The sequence below is a fragment of the Choloepus didactylus genome, chromosome 7, assembly GCF_015220235.1.
Source record: "Choloepus didactylus isolate mChoDid1 chromosome 7, mChoDid1.pri, whole genome shotgun sequence".
Lineage (NCBI taxonomy): Eukaryota > Metazoa > Chordata > Mammalia > Pilosa > Megalonychidae > Choloepus > Choloepus didactylus.
Window position 1 is genome coordinate 24461600 of NC_051313.1, and position 20048 is coordinate 24481647.

At 35.6% G+C, this 20048-nt stretch overlaps 1 protein-coding gene across 2 annotated transcripts in view; it reads right to left on the reverse strand.

Moving 5' to 3' along the window:
- The window catches only part of NKAIN2 (sodium/potassium transporting ATPase interacting 2), a 1131060-nt gene that overhangs the window by 481835 nt on the left and 629177 nt on the right, over window positions 1–20048 (reverse strand). For both annotated transcript variants that reach the window (XR_005217865.1, XM_037842926.1), the window contains exon 3: window positions 10062–10142. Coding sequence is in view for 1 of the 2 variants with exons in the window: in XM_037842926.1 (XP_037698854.1) it covers window positions 10062–10142 (81 nt within the window). In the remaining variant the exon portion in view is untranslated. The remainder of the gene's footprint in view (window positions 1–10061; window positions 10143–20048) is intronic.

A 20048-nucleotide genomic window follows, 5' to 3' on the forward strand; every position in this document is an offset into this window, starting at 1 on the left:
TAGGAGTGCCTTCTGACCAACAGGGCACATGCTTGGTGCCTATGAACTGTAGAGCAGCAGCTAGGTTTGTCTGTGCCCAAAGACTTTGCTACTGCTCATGGAAACCCTTCAAAACTCCAAACACTTTTAAGCCCCATCAAAGAGAGGATGGGGAATCTGAAAGAAAGAACATCAAAGTGAGCCAGTACAAATGAAAGCAGTTAATTTAATTGAGTCAGAAAAGCTGTACGTATCTTCTAGCTCTTGTGAAAAGTGAGAAAGATGCTCAAAAAGTCAGAGGAAACAGCAAAACGGTGAAATGGTTTACATTGTTTTAACCACAAGAGTAAGGATGGCTGACATCCCAGTGGGAATTCAAAGATACAGCTGTGATTCTCAATCAAAGCTGCACTGGGCATACAGGAGCTTTGTTGCCCTTGGAATAGGATCCTTAGCTTCTGGAAAGTCAACTATAATAAAGATTTTTAAGATGTAAATAAAAATTTGAGACATAGTTACTCATGGTCTAGTAAGTTCCGCCTTGGAGAAAGGTGTGCAGAGGTTGCTAGAAGGGATTTTGCCAGATAGGAAGGAGGCATATGCCTTGGATATTAAAGGATTAATTTAAGCAAAAGTTCTCCGCAGAGCTCTATTGTATCTTCACCTCCTGATACTTTAGTGTCAGTTAGTATCAGGTAATAAATCAGGTGGTTGCTTTTGCTCAAATATCAAGATCTACACTGGATTCCCTGTTTCAAAGGACAGCAAGAAATCAAGAACTGTCCTGCACCCTGTGTAAAGGTTCAGAGTAATAGAATCCTTACTTCTTACAGTATGTACAAAGATCAGTAAGATTGTCCTAGCTTAGGGGTTTGTTAGAAATGAAACAACTGAGGCCTTTGGCCAAAGATACCAGAATCTGCATTTTATAAAGCTCTCCGGGTGTTTCAGATAATCGTTCATTTTGAAAACCACTGATCTTGATGACCTACAGCTTGGATTACTTTCCTTGTGTTGTTCACATCACAGAGTCCTGAGCTAGCCCCATGAAGTGTAGATGTCAGCACGGGAGAGAGGTGAAAGCCCAGCAGATCTATTGGGTACAGCTGGAAAGTTAATGAAATCCATTCAATTAACATTTCATTTCATTCCAATGAGATTTGTTCATATAGTCATATATCCCTTGGTCCTGTCAAAGAATAAAATATGATCCCTATCTTGAAGAATGGACAGTTAAGTAAACAGATAATTAAAATATATTGATAAGAGAAACTTGTTGCATTTGCTTTATTATGTATCAAAATAGCTTATTCATAAAATGCTCTTAATTCATTCCACAATTCTTCACTGCTATGTGCTAGTTCAGGGGCAGACAATCTCCTGAATAATGATGACTTATGAACTTTTAGAAAATTGAAGTACCATAGACAGATGGAAATGTAAATCAATGTTTATAATACAGTGTGAAAACTAATATATAATTATTTATAAAGTTATGGGAAGATATTAGCATTTGTCCCTTATTCTTGTTTACATTACTGCATTTCAGTTCACTAATCTGTAGGTCATTTGACAATCTCACTTATCCCCAGTAGGCAAGCTTATATATTGGCATCATAAGATGAGTTGGGAGGCAACCCTCTTTATCCATTCTCTGAAGATTTTATATCTTTCTTAAATACGTAGAAGAACTCATCAGTGAAGCCATGCGGACATGGAGTTTTGTTTTGTTTAGTCCTGACAAAAGATTTTGAGTACTGATTCAATTTCTTTAATGGACAAAGCTCTTTAGATTTTTAACATATTTTAAGATGTGTATTCCAAATAATTTGTCAATTTTATCCACATTGTGTTTGAAATTGTTCATAATATACTCTTTCTGTTTTTTTTTAACTGTAGGTTCTTTTGTGATATTAGCAAAATGTATTTTTTTCATGTTCACACTTGCAAGGGTTTTTATCAATTTCATTAATATTTTCAAAGAACTGATTTTGGCTTTATTGGTTATTTTTCTGTTGTATACTCATTAAGTTCTGCTCTCATCTTCATTTTTTCAAACCTCCTAATTTAGGAGGGTTTTCATTTGCTATTTTTTTTACTACTTTCTAAATATGGAAACTTAGATCATTGATTTCTTCCAGCATTTCTTCTCTTCTACTATCTCCATTTAAGGTAATACATTTTACTCTAAACATCTCTTTAGCTTCATTCCTCCAACTTTTTTTAGTCTTAATTCATTTTACTGTGTTCAAAATGCATTCTAATCTCAATTCCCACCTATGTGGCCCATAGATAATTTCGAAGTACATCACTTAATTTTCAAGCAGTTGCAGATTTTCTAGCTTAATTCCACAGTGGTCAGAAAATACTTGATAAATAATTGCAAATCATTCTATATTTTGACCATTCTGTGTTTTGAGTCATTTTATGATTCAGTGTTCCATATGTCATTGCAAATAATATGTATCCTTCTTATATATGTCAATTACATCAAGTTTGTTGATTGCATTGTTTAGATATTCTATATCCTTGCTGAATTTTTATCAGATTGATGTATCCAGAGAGAAGTGTTAAAATTGCTCACCATGATTGTGAACATGGTTATTTCTACTTTTAATTTTGTTAATTTTTGCTTTACAATTTTGATTTGTGATATCTTCACATAGATTTACATTACTACCATTTTAATATATTCCTCTTTAACTTTAGTAATGCTTCTTGCCGTAACTACTTAGTCTAATATTAGAATAACTACACCGAATTTTGTTTTGTGTTAACATGTTATCTTTTCTAAATATTTTTAACTTTTTCATTTAAATCATTATATGCAAGGCTTATCTCTTAGAGACAACATATAATTGGGCTCTGCGTCTTTAACCAGACTGATAATCTCAGTCTTTTAACTGGAGTATTTAGTTTATTTATGTTTAATTTAATTATTTATATATTGGGGATTATTGCCTCTACTTTGTTTTTCCCTTGTTAACCTATCTGATTTTTGTTATTGTTTTCTTTTTTAACTTCATTTGGATTAATCAATTATTTTTATTATTTATTTCTTTTACTTCTGTGTGAGTTTTGGGGAATTTTGTGTTCTTTTATCAGTTCCTTTATACATTATTAATCCTTGAAATATAGTTTAATATAAAAATTACATTAACCATTTCCATGGTAATACTAGGAACTTAGAATAATTTAACTCCCTTTTACCTGTGTTATGTTGTTATGCATTTTAATTCTACATACATTTAAACCCCAAAGGACTTTACTATTATTTGCATCTATTTTTATTCACATATTTATTCTTTGTGCTACTGTCATTTTTTTCTGAAATTCCATTTTTCCCTCTGGGATTTCATTCCTGCTGTCTGAGGAACTCTCCTTAATAATTATTTTAGTGCAGGATTTTGGGAAATGAGCCATCTTTGTTCCTGTTGCCTTTATTGTTGAGGAATATTTTTGTACGACATAGAATTCCAGGGTGTTATTTTTTAAGCACTTTAAACGTGACTTTCAGTTGCCTTCTAGATCAGTTGTCTTGATTGCAAACTCAGTTGTCAGTCTTTTCTGTTCCTTTGGAGGCATGGTGGCTTTTAAGATTTTCTCTTTGATTCTGATATTCAACAGTCCTATTTGTCTTTACCTGGACACAGTTTTCTTGGTATTTATTCCATTTGAGGTGCGGAATTCTTCTTGAATCTGTTGGCTGATGTATTTCATTCGGTTTGGAAGATTCTGTCAGCATCACTTCAAATATTGCTTCTGTCCAATTATATCTTTCCTATTCTTCTGGGAATTCAATTTCTTGCATGTCGAACCTTTTTACTGAGTCCCATATGTTTCTGAAATAATTTTCCATATGTTCGATTTTCTTTGTTTTTTGTTTGTTTGTTTGTTTGTTTTTAACCTCTCTCTGTGCTTCAGTTTGTATATTTTCTATCAACCCATCCTCCAGTTCACCATGCCTATCTTCTACTCCTTTTACTCTGCCATTAACACACCTAATTATTTATTGCTTTAGATATTTTATTTTTCAGTTCTAGAATTATCATTTGATTCTTTTTATAGATCCCAACTCTTTGGGAGTAAATTCTTCAGCTTCCAATCTATTATCTTCATTTTTTTTTCCTTTTATTTTCTTGAATATACATATTGTGTGTGTGTATTTTAAGTACTTGTCAGATAATTACAATATCTCAATCACTTCTGGGTCTTATTAAATTGTTTATTTTTTCTTCACTTTTAGTCATGAGTTTCTCTCTTTTAGCATGTCTTGTAATTTTCAATTGCCTGACATCAATTTTAAAGGCTTAGGATAGTGCTATCTTTCTCTTGAGATGTCTCCCCCTCCCTTCAATGAGACATATAAAGTGGTGGCTGCTCACCTTATTTCAATCAAAGACTATGCTGTATTTCAGCCATGGTAATATTCAGTCTACATCTGGTTTCATCCTGGCTTTCCAGTATTTTCATTTCTGAGCAAAGTTTATTTTGTAGGGCCACCTCCTAGCTCTGATATCTCTTTTGCAAGATTGCTAAAAAATTTCTTTCTGCATTTTAAAGTCCTTCCATTAGTAGTTTTAATCTTCTTCTATTTGCAGACTCAGAATTCAGCAAATGTCTTAATAGGAAAAGTGTGCATGTGCTTGAACTTCCCCAAGAAATAGCCTTCTACAACCTGGATTCCTAGCCTCCTGCCCCAACAAGGATTAGCAAATGCCTCCAGGGTTTAGCATATTCAGAAGGTCAACTCATCTCTTTGGGTATTTTACCTTTCCAGAGTATCACTGCAATGTGTTATTGTCTGAAGTTTGCAAAATGCATACAATCAAAAACATAAAATAGGTAGATATGGAAAGATATGGATAGATAGATAGATACATACATTCAGCTTAATAAATCCCTATTAATTGCCTAAAAATCTTGGCTCGACAAATCTCATTTTTCACTGAGAGTAAAAATATTAACAACCAATGTTTTGTAAGAATTAAATATTCTGCATGCATGTGGTGAAAATTTGAGGTTTCACTGTTGTAAAGAAGGTCAAGATAATTCTCTGTAGAATGCATATCATTTCAAAATAATACAAATATATATTTCTTGCATCACCTCATGGTCAATCTGTAGCCCACTTAAAAATAATTCTTTTTCCTCTTTTATTCATTTTTCAAAATGGATTTTGCTTTTTTTTTTTTTCCCTATGCATGAGGAAGAACTGAATAAAAGAAGTTGAGTTCTTTGGGGATGATGATAAATCCTTTTGGACATGTTGAATTTAAGGTGACAATGGAATTGACATGACACTAGCAGGAAGTTGGAGATGGGACTTTAGCTTAGCAACAAGGTCAAGACTGAAGATATAAATCTGGTAGACATATGTGTAGAGATGATAGTTTAAATTATGAACGTGGATGGCATTTTCAAGTGAAAGAATATAGACAGAGAAGTACAAAGGTTTGAAGACTCTATTGCTCAATTTACAGTGTGAAAAAAAGAAGTGGAAAAAGTAAACCAAAGAAAAGATGAAGACATAGGAAAAAAGCACTTAAATCCAATGCATTATCAAGGAAACCAAGGAAAGAGAGAGTGCAGCAGTCGTATCAAATTAAAATAGGTGGTTAATTCTTAGACTTGGGACAGAATTACATTATATTTTACTCTTATTACATTATATTTTACTCTACATTCTAAAGCAAAATTGACTTTGATGATTGATAAATTAAGTTTTCTAATTAGTTTGGCAATTGAATTTTCCATAGACTATATACATTTTATAATAAGCAAAGCAAAATAAAAAAATATTAATCCAATCTATTGTCCTCTTGATATTTGCTAAATTTAGTCTTAAATCAATTATTAGAGGTATTTTTTATTGGTAATTACATAGATATTTTTACTTCTTGGAGAATCATATTAACTCAAATAAAAATAATCATAGATTTCTCTTCATGTCACCTTTTTCCATATGAGGTCATAAAAGCAAATTTGGTTCATGTGTCGATTTCATTGAGCAGAAAATATTTAAATATCAGGCACATCTTTAAAGGAACAATTCATTTGTTTATAGAAGAAATAAAACTGGATTGGGGTTGGTGCAACAGTACATTATTCCACAAGACCCTCACATCTGGTTTTAAGGATTTGTTCCCTATTGTTTACCATGCTTGAAGGGTTTTATCTTCTTCCTGTCTTTTACATTCACAAGAATACAACAGTTGTGGTCACCAAAGCTTAAATAGGTCACTTTCTTACTGGGCATTTTTTTTTTTTATATAGTAAATTTTTTAAATGACAATTTCTATCTGCATCTCAGAAACTACCAACAAAATGATTAAAATGTGACAGCTTCCTAGAACTTGCTTTTCAATATGTTTATTCTGAAACATGCACATCAATAGATGTACTCAATTGCTTTGGGCAGTGTTTAACTAGTTAAGTTTCCGATAATATAATGAAACCTGAGAGATATGTACCTACATCTAGTCTCAAAGGGTTAAATAAAAACAAATTGGATTGTTTTAGCTGTAAAATAATCCCTGTTTACTCCTTCATGGTCTATAATTCATCATTTTATTTCTAAAATAAAACGTTCACTAATGCTGCCCCATAAATTAGAAAAGTAGAAACTGAAATCTCAAAATATATATAGTGATAAAGGAAAGTATTAGAATATAATTTTAGCTAAAGAGAAATTCACAAGTGTATCACATCTAATAAAACATAATATTTTGCCAATAACCAAATGACCAGTGAGGCTTTTGCCTGTCTTACTATTTAAAAAATTATTATGTAAATTTCATTTTCCCAGATGATGAACCTAATAGTGAATCACCATATTTTACTTGTTTTCCTTCTAACTGCCGTGAATATAGCAGTTAAAAATTAGTACAGGACAAACAGACTATGTCTTCTGCTTTCAAAATAACTCAACTCCGTTGATGGCTGGAATTAGTTTCCATGTCTCTCTATTTAATATATGATCAAGAGAATAACAACTGCTCAGAATAATACAACAGAACAATAAGACTACATGAAGCATTCTAAAAGTTATTAATTCTATAGCCCAGCTCAGAGTTAATGCTCAAAGGCAAATTGACTCAAAGCTATGAGATACTTTGGGTTGCAAACTTAACAAGACATCTATTAAAATATCAATTCAGAAAATTACACACTTTAGGATACTTCAGGATATTTAGTTACAACAGTAACATCTAAACCACTAACGCAACTTGGAAATGACTATTAGGCAATGAATATGTTTATTTGTTGCTATCATACTTTGCACTATTTTATTTTATATTCCCATTATTTTATTCTCTGAGATGAAATTTTTAAAAGTTGATGATTGGTTTTATTTTTCCCTAAATCTAAAGGGGGATAATAATTGAAATATATTAATTGAAATTTCAATAATATTGGATTCACACAGAATATTGCATGAAGAAAATATTAACTGTGCAACTGTTGGGTTACAAATGATAACTGAAGCTCATACAGTTTAGTCCTGTGTATCATATTTTTGTAATTAAGTCATTCCATTACTAAACATACACACCAGGTTGGGTAAGTACTCTAAAAGTTTGTGTTGGTCATGAATCATAAGAGTACAACACTGTAGAAAATGCCAATACAAAATTAAAAACTCTAAACACTTAACTATTTTTTTTGCCTTAATGGTGCTTTTCCTTATTTATTTTATCACTTCTTTCCAATATTCATTATTAAGCAATCACTTAGTTACAAAATATTTTATGAAAATAAACACAACTGTTAGACACATATAAATACCACCAAATTTGTTTCCTGATTCTATTTCTTGTATTTCCCTCTTGGTCACTAACAAAGTGACCCATTCATGTGGTAGACACATTCAAACTATTCTATTTTTTTTTTTTTTTTTTTTTAGATGAGGTGAGAAAAACAATGGTTCAGGTTCTATAACCTATTATCAGCAGGTTGCAGATTCCTATTTTTGAATTTTCATACATCTGTATATCTTTCAATCACCATTGCTTCTTTTGGGCATGTATTACTTGAAGAATGTGAAGCAGTTGCAGAAGCTAAAGAATTAAATGGTATAATACAACTTTCTCAACCCATTTGGAGTGGGAAAGGCAGGAACAACCCAGCACATATAGCTATTTAACTTTGACCTTTATGGTTTTCCTTTAGATTATTTGTTAAAAGGAAATTATTAAATTTTCATGTTTCTGCAGAGCCTAGCCTTGGTTTTTAAAATGAAAAGCAAAGAAATATTATTAACTTCTTCCTTGCCAAGGGACAGTTATTACCTACCTTTGTGCTTTGAAAGAATTCTTCATCCTTTGGTTCTCAATTCCCTTGAACTGTTAAGTTTTAGGATGTGCCCTCGCTGTGGTTTCAAGGCCATGTCCAAAGTCATGAGATCATAAATTTTATTCTATTTCTGCAGTCCTCACACATAGCAGTGGGTATGATTACAGAACATTTTGTAGCCAGCTTGGCCCAAATCTCATACACTACCCCCACACACACCCACACACACATACACACAAACTCTCTTACCTGCTAGATCACTTTACTAAGTCAATATTCCTGAATATATGCCCAATAATTTTTTAAAAGTCAGACTTCTGTAAATTTCTTTGAACAAAATGGATTATAGAGCAGTAGAGATGGATAAATTGGACCAGGAAGTCAAGCCCTTGGTAAGCTCTGCATGTTTTTCTTGCAGGGAGGCAAATGTGAGTTTGAAGTAGCAATCCTGTCTGTGTCCCTCCAAGAGCCACCCAAACAATTTCTTTTCATTGGTCACGGAATTTTCCTGAAAGGGTTGCTTGCCCTGAAGGGCATGCAGGATGTCCTACAAGAATCACAGAATCACAGAAATGCCATCCACTGGGGCAGAATTTGTAGAAGGCTACAGCAAGGCCTTGTCCAAGTTCTGACCATAAAACCACAGGCCCCTGTAGTCTTCTACCTCATACCATAATGTCTCTCCTTTATTTCATTTTATCTTGCATCATTTGACATTAAACAAAAACAAATGATTATTTCTTCTTGATTGTAAAGCCAAGTCGCAATTAAATAATGAATGAAAGTCACAGAAAATGTCCAGAGTGTTTTGTGAAATTCTTGCATGCTAGATGGTAAATGTGTGTTACCATCCCCCCATTCCCCCCACCCCCAACTCTTGCAAAAGGAGTTCCTGGGGATTTTTTTTAGCTCTTTTAGCCTTTTATGCAGGTGATAATCTCTGGGTTTAAAAGATGTCAGCATCTTTGTAGCGCTCTTCTGTTCTTATAAGGGATAGTAAAAGAACATTTTACAATATCTGGATTTTAAAGTTAATGTGAAGAAATACAAGTTTGCAACCCCCTCAAGCTACTCAAGCAAGATTTATTACTACCTTGACTCATTACTCATTGCCTTATTTGCTTGTTAATTGCATTCCAGTAAAAAAAGGATGCTGGTTTAGAGATTGGGAAGTTATATTATTTCAATAGAAAAGCACTAATGTTAAAAGTATAATAGCAAAAATATTAAAAAAAAATCCAAACAGAACAAAACAAAACTAATCAACAAAGAAGTATTTAAAGTTGTTTCCTAGACTATTTTAGAATAAAAGGTTTATTTTATTCATTTCTGTAATAAATTATATTTATCTGATAGCAATTCTGTTCAACTAAAACCCACTGCTCTCCAATTATTCCATTTATCTTTGGGTACAACCAGGAAAATGCCTAGCAGAGTAGCAAGCAAACTAAATAATTTCAAAAATCTCCTTCCAGATTTTACGTCTGAGAAAAAAAATCTTATTCTGCTTCAAAATCTCTAACATGTTTTAAAGCACAGTGCATGACCTCTATAACAATCAATATTGTATACTAGTTTCACTTATAAACATAAAAGTCTATTTTTTTGTGATCTACCAAACATATCTTTGATGGTAGAAATGCTGACATACAAATCAGAATACCTTTCAATTTGCCATCCTTGGACAGCCCTCTAAGTAACAAGAAGAGGGTCAAACTCTACTTTTTTTTTAGGAAGAGGCTGTTAACATACTACTGATGACTTAGGAAAATCAGATGGTGAATTACCTTTGAGAGGTCTCCAGCCTCCAAATAGAAGCAGATAACGAACACATTCCACGTAACCCAGAAGACTAGCCAGACAGCATACTGTAGAAAAGCAAGAGAGAAATAACATATAATTAATTTTGAATCAGCTGAATAAGACCTAAATAGAGCTTAAACTTTTGAACACCCAGACCACAAGATTAGTGGAAAAAAAAAATACTTATTTTCTTTCTGAAAAAAAACAAAACAAAACAGGATTAGCTGTATGTTTATCTCTCCATTGACACTTTTTGTCATGCGAATGGACTTTTTGCAGTATACAACTCAAACTTGCTGAAGGATAATTTTTAAGTTTGTAGACAAAAGAAACAGTACTCCCCACTTCTGTTTTAAGGATAAAATGATTATGTCTTCTAAATACAAAAAAAAAATTAGATGCTCCAGCAGGCATATCAAATACAACCCATCAAAAAGCGAACTCATAGCTTCCTTCAGCAAGTCCATCCCCATATTGGTTAATGCACAAGCTTTCTCCAGGTTAGTTAGGGTTATCTTCAACTCAGTCCTCAGGCCTCTATCCCACCCAATCAGCTTCTAAGTCGACTTTCCCTAGTTGATGGCCCTCTTCATTTCTCTGTCCACCTTCTCATTTTACCCTCTTATGATCTCCCAACACAGTTGGTCATATAGCTATTATCCCTAATTTTATTCTGTTATATCCTCTACATTGTATCCTCTACATTGTATCCCCCACAATGTAGAGGATACACTGTAGTCAGTGTATCCTCTACACTGATATCTTTCCAAAACTTAGCTCTGGATCATATAATCAATTAAAATGTGTTAAGCACCTGGAAGGAAACATGCTAAGAGGCACTGGGAATACAAAGACCAATGAGAAATTCTCCCTGAATTCAAGTCAAGTCAAGATAAGAAAATAGATGATTATCGTAAAGAAGTCAAAAAGAGTTATATGGTCTGAGTGCAAGGAAGGAAGATGGGACAGTGCATTACCTATCCTGGGAAAAGTGGTCCTGCAAAGCCTTGCAGAAGAAGTGAAGCAAATTGCTTTAAAAGACTGTACTAGATGTGTAAAATGGAATATTGTGCAACTACGAGAGGGAGTGAAGCTGTGAGACACACAATGAGGTGAATGGATCCTGTACACAGCACTTTGAGTGAAGTATGCCAGAAATAAAGGCAAACACTATAATGCCTCACCAATATGGACTAATTACAATGTGTAAACTCAGAATTGAATCTTAGAACACAGTCTAAGTGGGGAATGAATGATTATTGTAATGGTCCCTAGATTGTAAGCTCTTACAGCAGTCAAATCTATTTCTGAATTGTAATGGCTATCTCCAAACTCTGAGATGCTGGTCCCTTAGTGTATAACCTGATTGGTTTCTGGAACAATGGGTATCTCGTGACACCTGAAACTCAGAGCTAGAGCTCAGCAGATATGAATGTCAGTATTAGCACATACAGCAACTGTTAAAAAAAGAAAAAAAAAAAGCTGAAAAAGAGCCCAGACTTCAAATAGTGATATGAATGAAGCAGAGCTGGTTAAGACTAGGGCAAACTGGGCCAGAGGGCAAAGGTTTAAACTGACTGTGAGTTAAAACTTCAACTTCCATGTAAGACCAAGGGAAGAGATGTCTATTTCATGCAGGATCCATATTTTCTAAACAGTATAACTCTACAGTCAGTTTGTTCAAACACCACAATTACATGGAACTTTGAATAGGAAGTGAGATATGGTAGGTTAGTATGGGTTAGAGTGAAATAGTGACACATCCCAAAGTAATTTGGGCAGAGAATAAAAAACATATTTACAGCGCCCCTCTGAGGAGCTGGGGGAAAGTGTGGAAGCATTGGACTTCCTCACCTGGACTGATGCTGATGTTGTCACAAACATTAGGACTGGTGGTTTGATGTGCTGAGCCGTCTATCATGGGACTTGCCCTTATGAAGCTTGTTACTGCAAAGGAGAGGCTAAACCTGCATATAATTGTGCCTAAGAGTCTCCCCCTGAGTACCTCTTTGTTGCTCAGATGTGGCCCTCTCTTTCTCTCTAACCAACCTACCTTGGCAGGTGAACTCACTGCCCTCCCCCTATGTGGGACCTGATTCGCAGGGGTGTAAATCTCCCTGGCAACACAGGATATGACTCCCAGGGATGAATCTGGACCTGACATCATGGGATTGAGAATATCTTCTTGACCAAAAGGGGGATGCAAAATGAAACAAAATAAAGTTTCAGTGGCTGAGAGATTCCTAATGGAGTCAACAGGTCTCTCTGGTGGATATTGTTGTGCACTATATAGATAACACCTCTTAGGTTTTAATGTATTGGAATAGCTAGAAGTAAATACCTGAAACTAGCAAACTCCAGCCCAGTAGTCTGGATTCCTGAAGACAATTGTATAACAATGTAGCTTACAAGGGGTGACAGTGTGATTGTGAAAACCTTGTGGATCACACTCCCTTTATCTAGTGTATAGATGGATGAATAGAAAAATGGGGATAAAAACTAAATGAAAAATAGGGTGGGATGGGGGGATGATTTGGGTGTTCTTTTTTACTTTCATTTTTTTTATTCTTATTCTGATTCTTTCTGATATAAGAAAAATGTTCAAAAATAGATCGGCAGAGAAACTAAGATGGTGGCTAGGTGAGACAGGGCAAAAAAACATCTCCATGAAAAACACTAGATAAAAACCAGAAAAGTGACCCAGAATACCGGTTACAGCGATGTGCCAGCTGGACGAGGTCTGCTAGTTCCACAGAGGCTGTATACTTGGTGAAACCGGGAGTCTGCATTCTGAAATGAGTGAGTAAGCCGGCTGGAAGACCCGCAGGTGCGCGACGGTCTGGGGAACCCAGGGTTTGGCGTGTGGAGACTGACTGGCTCTTTAAAAATAAAAAAAAGGGAAAAACCCAGGAGTGGCTGCAGCAGCGATAGTAGGAACCACGCAGTAAAACACAGCAAGAGGGGGCTGGGCCGGCCTCTCGGTGTCTGGCCTGGAGGATAGTCCTCTGCAGATACCCTTGGGGCCAAGGGAATGGAGGGGAGAGCCGGAAGCAGACAGAAACCCTGTGGTTAGCAGCTGGCTCCCCAGAGGGCTGGATAAACTCCTGCCTGGGACCGTGCCCACAGCCCAGAGCCCCGCCAGTTGTCCCGGAACTGGGAAGGAGGAACTGTGCGAGGAGGGGGGTGTGGAGACACCCCATTCAGCCATCTTTGCATCAGGCTGAAAGTGCCCTGGCATGGCCCAGTGGCCCTGGGCTTCCCTTGAGGAATGGCGCGCACTGGTGACGTAGCACAGCATTTCCTCAGCAGAGGTCCTGGAGGATCGCGGCTGGGCAGGGGGACCCACTCGGAAAACCCAGGGAGACTATGCCAAGTCTGGTAGTTTGTGGGACAGTGAGAGAGAGGGTCTGGGGTGAAATGAAATGAAGGCTTAGACTCTTGCGGCGGCCTTGAATCTCCAGGAACCTGGGGGATTTGAATATTAAAGTTGTCCTTCCTCCCTGGCCACCCGTACACACGCCCAACATTCAGGGTGGATGGCTCCAGCAACACACACAAACTGAGTTCTCCAACTGAACCCCACAAGAATCATTTCCCCACACACCGTGGGGACAAGGTGGAGAACTGACTTAAGGGGTATAGGTGACTCACAGACGCCATCTGCAGGGTAGTTAGAGAAAGTGTACGCCACCAAACTGTGTTTCTGAAAAATTAGATAGGTTTCTTTTTTTTATAACTTGAAAGAACCCTATCAAGCAAAGCAAATGCCAAGAGGCCAAAAACAACAGAAAATCTTAATGCATATGATAAAACCAGATGATATGGAGAATCCAACTCCAAACACACAAATCAAGAAATCGGAAGAGACACAGTTCCTTGCACAATTAATCAAAAAACTACAACCTCGCACAATTAATCAAAGAACTACAATCGAGGAAGGAAAACATGGCAAAGGATTTAAAAGACATCAAGAAGACCATGGCCCAGGATATAAGCGACATAAAGAAGACCCAAGAAGAGCGTAAAGAAGACATTGCAAGAGTAAATAAAAAAATAGAAGATCTTATGGAAATAAAAGAAACTGTTAGCCAAATTAAAAAGACTCTGGATATTCACAATACAAGACTAGAGGAAGCTGAACAACGTCTCAGTGTCCTAGAAGTCCACAGAACAGAAAATGAAAGAACAAAAAAAAGAATGGGGAAAAAAATCGAAAAAATCACAATGGATCTCAGGGATACGATAGATAAAATAAAACATCCAAACTTAAGACTCATTGGTGTCCCAGAAGGGGAAGAGAAGGGTAAAGGTCTAGAAAGAGCATTCAAAGAAGTTGTTGGGGAAAACTTCCCCAACCTTTGACACAATATAAATACACAAAGCATAAATGCCCAGCAAACTCCAAATAGAATAAATCCAAATCAATCCACTCCGAGACACATTCTGATCAGACTCTCAAATACTGAAGAGGAGCAAGTTCTGAAAGCAGCAAGAGAAAAGCAATTCACCACATACAAAGGAAACAACATAAGACTAAGTAGTGACTACTCAGTGGCCACCATGGAGGCGAGAAGGCAGTGGCATGACATATTTAAAATTCTGAGAGAGAAAAATTTCCAACCAAGAATACTTTATCCAGCAAAACTCTCCTCCAAATTTGAGGGAGAGCTTAAATTTTTCACAGACAAACAAATGCTGAGAGACTTTGCCAATAAAAGGCCTGCCCTACTTCAGATTCTAAAGGGAGCCCTACCAACAGAGAAACAAAGAAGGGAGAAAGAGATACAGAGAATTTTAACAGACATATATAGTACCTTACATCCCAAATCACCAGGACACTCATTTTTCTCCAGTGATCATGGATCTTTCTCCAGAAGGGACCATAAGCTGGGACATAAAACAAGCCTCAAGAAATTAAAAAAAAAAAAATTGAATATGCTCAAAGCACATTCTCCAACCACAATGGAATACAAATAGAAGTCAATAATTTTTGAACTGTAACTCCACTATTTACTTCCTAAATGATATAAAATACATAAACTCTAATGACAAATCAGTGGTTTTGAACTCAATGTAAAATATGTAATTTTAGACAACTATATAAAGGTGGGGGAATGGAGGAGTATAGGAACATAGTTTATGTGTCCTATTGAAGTGAAGGTGGTATCAAAGAAAAACAAAATTGATATGGATTTAAGAGGTTAATTTTAAGCCCCACAGTAAACAAAAAGAAATTATCAGAGAATATAACCATAGAGATGAAAAGTAGAGTTTGGGTTAAGAGAAATGGGGGAAGGGACAATGGGGAGTTAAGAAATGAGTGTAGGGTTGCTGTTTGAGGTGAAGGGAAATTTCTAGTAATGGATGGTGGGAAAGAGCATTACAACATTCTAATCGTGATTAATCCCACTAATGGAAGGCTAGGGAGGGGGGTGGAATGGGAAGATTTAGGCTCTACATATGTTTCCACAATTGGAAAAAAAAAAAAGACAGTCTAAATAGATGACAATTGAATGCTAAGGATGAACTTGGATGGGATTGGAGGATAGAGGACAGGTGGCTCAAAGGGACACAGTTGAGACATAAGGAAAAGGAAATATAGAATGTAAGCTTCATATCATTGTTGAATCTCTTGTACTTCTTAGCTGCGCTTAATGGGATTGTATAAAAGAATGTTCTTGTTCATGGGAAGTGTATACATGAATTATAGTGTATGTTCAAGGATGTGTGCAACTAGCTCTCATATGTTCAGAAGACAGAGCAATAGATGATGGATGATAGATAGGGAGAGAGGGAAAGAAATAGTGATGTGACAGCATGTTAAAGTTGGTAGATTGCACTATCAGGGGAGGGGGGTCAGGGTATGATGGAATTCTGTGTATGGGGTTAGTATTGTTTTTGCAACTGTTCCCATAACTTTGAATTTATTTCAAAATAAAAAAAAAATAGATTGGGGTGATGAATGCATAACCATATGATGGTACTATGAACAGTTGATTGTACACCAGGGATGATTGTATGGTATGTGAATATATTTTAGTAAAATGGAATTTAATTTAAAAAAAAAAGACTGTACTAGAAATAAGTGTGGGGGTAGGATGGACTTTGGTTGGAGGGCACCATAAACAAAGGAAACAGCATATGTGAAAAGAAAGAAGATTAAAGAGGATATTATGTCACTTCCCTGCTAAATAAACACCAATGGCTCCCACCTTTTATGTGGTGAGTTCCCAAATCTTTATTTTTGTGGTTCAAGGACCTCCATGATTTTGTACCATGCTAACTTTTCAGCCACATGTTTCAGTTCATCTCTTGAGTTAGCTTGTATTCCAGACATGGGATTACTTGATGGTCCATGTACATGGAAAGCCATTTTCCACTTCCATGAATTTTTCTGTGTTATTCCTTTATCCTTGAATATTGTTCCTTTCAGGTACTCCTCGTTCCAACTATAAATATTTTATTACTTCTTCAAATTTCAGTTCAAATATCACTCCTTGATGATACCCAAGCAGATCTGGCTGAGTGCTACTTAGTGTTCCACTAAGACGTTGCTTGACTTTAAGTCATTCCAAATATCTTATACCTAATTATTTCCATATTTTTCTCCAACACATAGTGATAAGCTCCTTGAGAAAAGGGACAATTTTTTAATTCAGGTTTATAATTCTTGTAGTTTCTTAGTGTTTTGCACAAAGTAGGTACTCAGAAACTCTTTTATGAATCAATAAGTGAATAAGTAGCTGTTCCAGTTTGCTAATGCTGCCATTATGCAAAATACCAGAAATGGATTGGCTTTTATAAAGGGGATTTATTAGGTTCCAAATTACAGTTCTAAGGCCATAGAAGTGTCCCGAATAAGGCATCAACAAGAGGATACCCTCACTGAAGAACGGCGATGGTGTCTGGATCCAGAACACCTCTGTCAGCTGGGAAGGCACGTAGCTGGCATCTGCTGGTCCTTTGCTCCCAGGTTGTACTTCAGAAATGACTTTCCTCAAAACATCCCCGGGCTTCTGTCTTTGCTCCTCTCTGTCTCAGCCCCTGTGCATCCTTGCTTCTTTGTCCCAGAGCATTTCTCTCTAAGCATCTGGGGGTCCTCTCTTAGTTTCTCTGGGACAAACTCTGGGCTTCATCTCTTAGCTTAGCATTTCCAAATGTCCTTCTGTCTGCATCTCCAAGTGTCTCCAAGCGTCAGTGTCTGTGTCATCTCTTGAGCTCTCTTAAGTAGTCCAGTGAACTAATCAAGATCCACCTGAATGGGCAGCATCCACACCTCCACAGAAATAATTCAATCAGAGTTATCACCCACATTGGGTGAGTCACATCTCCATGGAAATGCTCAATCAAAATGTTCCACCCAACAAGATTGGGTTAAATCTTCTTCTGGAGTCCATAATAGTTTTAAACCGGCACAGTAGCATAAGGAGAAAATCTTATTTTTTTTGCAGATGCAGAATCTATCTTCCCCTCTCTGGCTTGGTATTTCCTAGAAGTAGACAATGATTAGTCCTGCAGTACAAGGAGCAACAACCTTGCCTGATAAACTCATGTAATAACAAACGAGGACTCAGCTGTTTGCTAAGGACAACGAGTTCACTGAGCTGCTGAATATGTGTATTGCTGAGTGGAGTATAAAGTGAGGGTAAAAGCTGAATGAGACAAGACTAAAGAAGGGATCTGGAGGCTATATGGGGTGAGGGCTAGGGACTGGAGCTAGGCTCAGGAAGCTGAGCAAGCTACAGCAAGAGAGGGACTTCAATTATATAACATATCTAATGAGGCATTTAAATTTTGCTCAGTATCATGATATGTAAATTCATCTCACCACACTTTTATTAAACTAAAATCTACATTCGTTGACTGTTTTATGGATTTGATTTTAGTTTCATAGATATCATGATGTGATAGTTCCTATTTTAAATGTTATAGGGTGAAAACAAAAAGTGCCAACAGGTTTCAGTCACTTGGTTCAAATGAACATAAGAATGAAAGACTGATTGAAGTGTTTTATCACATCCTTTGTTCATGGTGACACACTCTCCCTGTCTTATAATTGGCAGCTAAATACATGCTATTTACCAGAAGCCAAAGTAGCTAGATAAAATATTTGGTAAGAGTGGACAAAAGATATTGTATGACATACATCAAAGTTGGTAGATGTACTTCCTGATGTGACATTAAGAATGTCAATGCTTTAGTTTTTCTATTTCAAAACAAGTGCAGTTACATTTTAAGCTCATTAAATTCTGGAAATGTTATGTACCTTTGTAAGGTATATACAGTATAATTTGCTACTTCAATATTAGAAGAATTTGGAATACTCATTCAGATTAATTTAGATGTCACACTTAGTTACATGTATGTCAACATACAAATGTAAGTTTTACTTAATTTGGTCAACAAATCATCAAGTAAACATTTATGTTTTAGCCACTAAAATTAATAATTTTATGGAAGAATAGGTAAGATAATGGGTCACAAGCAAATATAAGGCATATAGAGATCAAGAATGTAGGACCTAAAACCTGACTCTAGCCTCATACACTTCAGCTTCCTCAACTGTAAAATAGACAAAGTGGTAATAGTGAAGCCCGAGGTTCATTTGAGGATGGAAAAATAGAATGTTAGAAAGTACTCAGCACTTGAGTTCTCATTGCATGTTGGCATTTTATTATAATGATTATGTTACATCATCAGCTCTCAATAATTTCAATAATTATTATTTCAATAATGCAGCAGAAATTCCAAAAATCTCTTTGACATATCAAAAATTATTTCCCATATTAACTTATACTTCATTTAATTGAATATGTAATCTAGAATTGTTTCCTTAATATGATGTATTCCTTCCTAGACTTTCTTCTTTGGTGTTCTAATTCCATTATTGATAGACAGATGACATTTTGCAAAACAAATAAACCATTCTTCATTCAGTTTCATTAAAACAGTAACATTGTTTCTGATTTAGCACACCACATAATAATAAAACATCTTCTATTTTTTAATTTTTTACAGCATTTATTTGTAAGGATTTCATACTCATTTTTTTGTCCCTTTTCTTCTGAAGTAATCCGGAAGGATATGTCAAAAAGGAATCTAATTTATGTTCCTTCCATATCTTTGCATTTACCTGCATTATTTTCATTTTATTGTGTACTTTAGTACAAATTAGTTTGCCCACATTGTATTCTACTTCATTAAAGATTTACAAAAGAGAATTATCACCTCTAGTGATATTTTAATATACACAGCAACCCACTCTAATAATCCAGAGGATAATTACTGCATTTGTATCACTATCTAAAGTTAAGGCTTTATCTAATTTCCTGTAATTTAACTTTCTTATATGTCTTTTCTTCATTCTCTTATTTTCTAACTTTTTATTATTCTTTTTTCACATTTGTTTTTCTCATTTTAGTAACCTACATTTATCTAAATCAATTCTCTTCCAGTTGGATTTTGCCTAGCTGCTTGAATATTGATGAAGATCTTGGCATTCCCTTGTAATTTGCCCTTTGAGTGATTTTTGTCAATAAACCCTATTGCTTATCAGGTTCTTAAAATTATTCATCATAATTATTTAAGAGTGTAAAGACCTATACTAACTCTTTTCCAGTTGCACAGCTAGTGGATGTTATATAATTGACAATTGCTGTCTTTGGGTATAATTGAAAATGATATCCTGCCCAGGAGAGATTCTCTAACAGGGTAACAAAGTATCAGACTTGCCAGGTATCACCTAATTGGTCATGTTCTGCTATAAAACTGATCTTGAGGTAGCCTCTTCCTTGCTTGTGAAAAATAAAAACTTGTACATTTTGTGTGTCAGGTAGAAACTTTAAGACATTATCTGAGAAAAATCCTATTGCATAATGAATTCACTCTCGAAGGGTTGATTTAAAGCACCAAGTGGATTTCAAAGCACCAAGTGGATATTTGAGAGCTGATTCAACTTGAGTCTCAGGCTA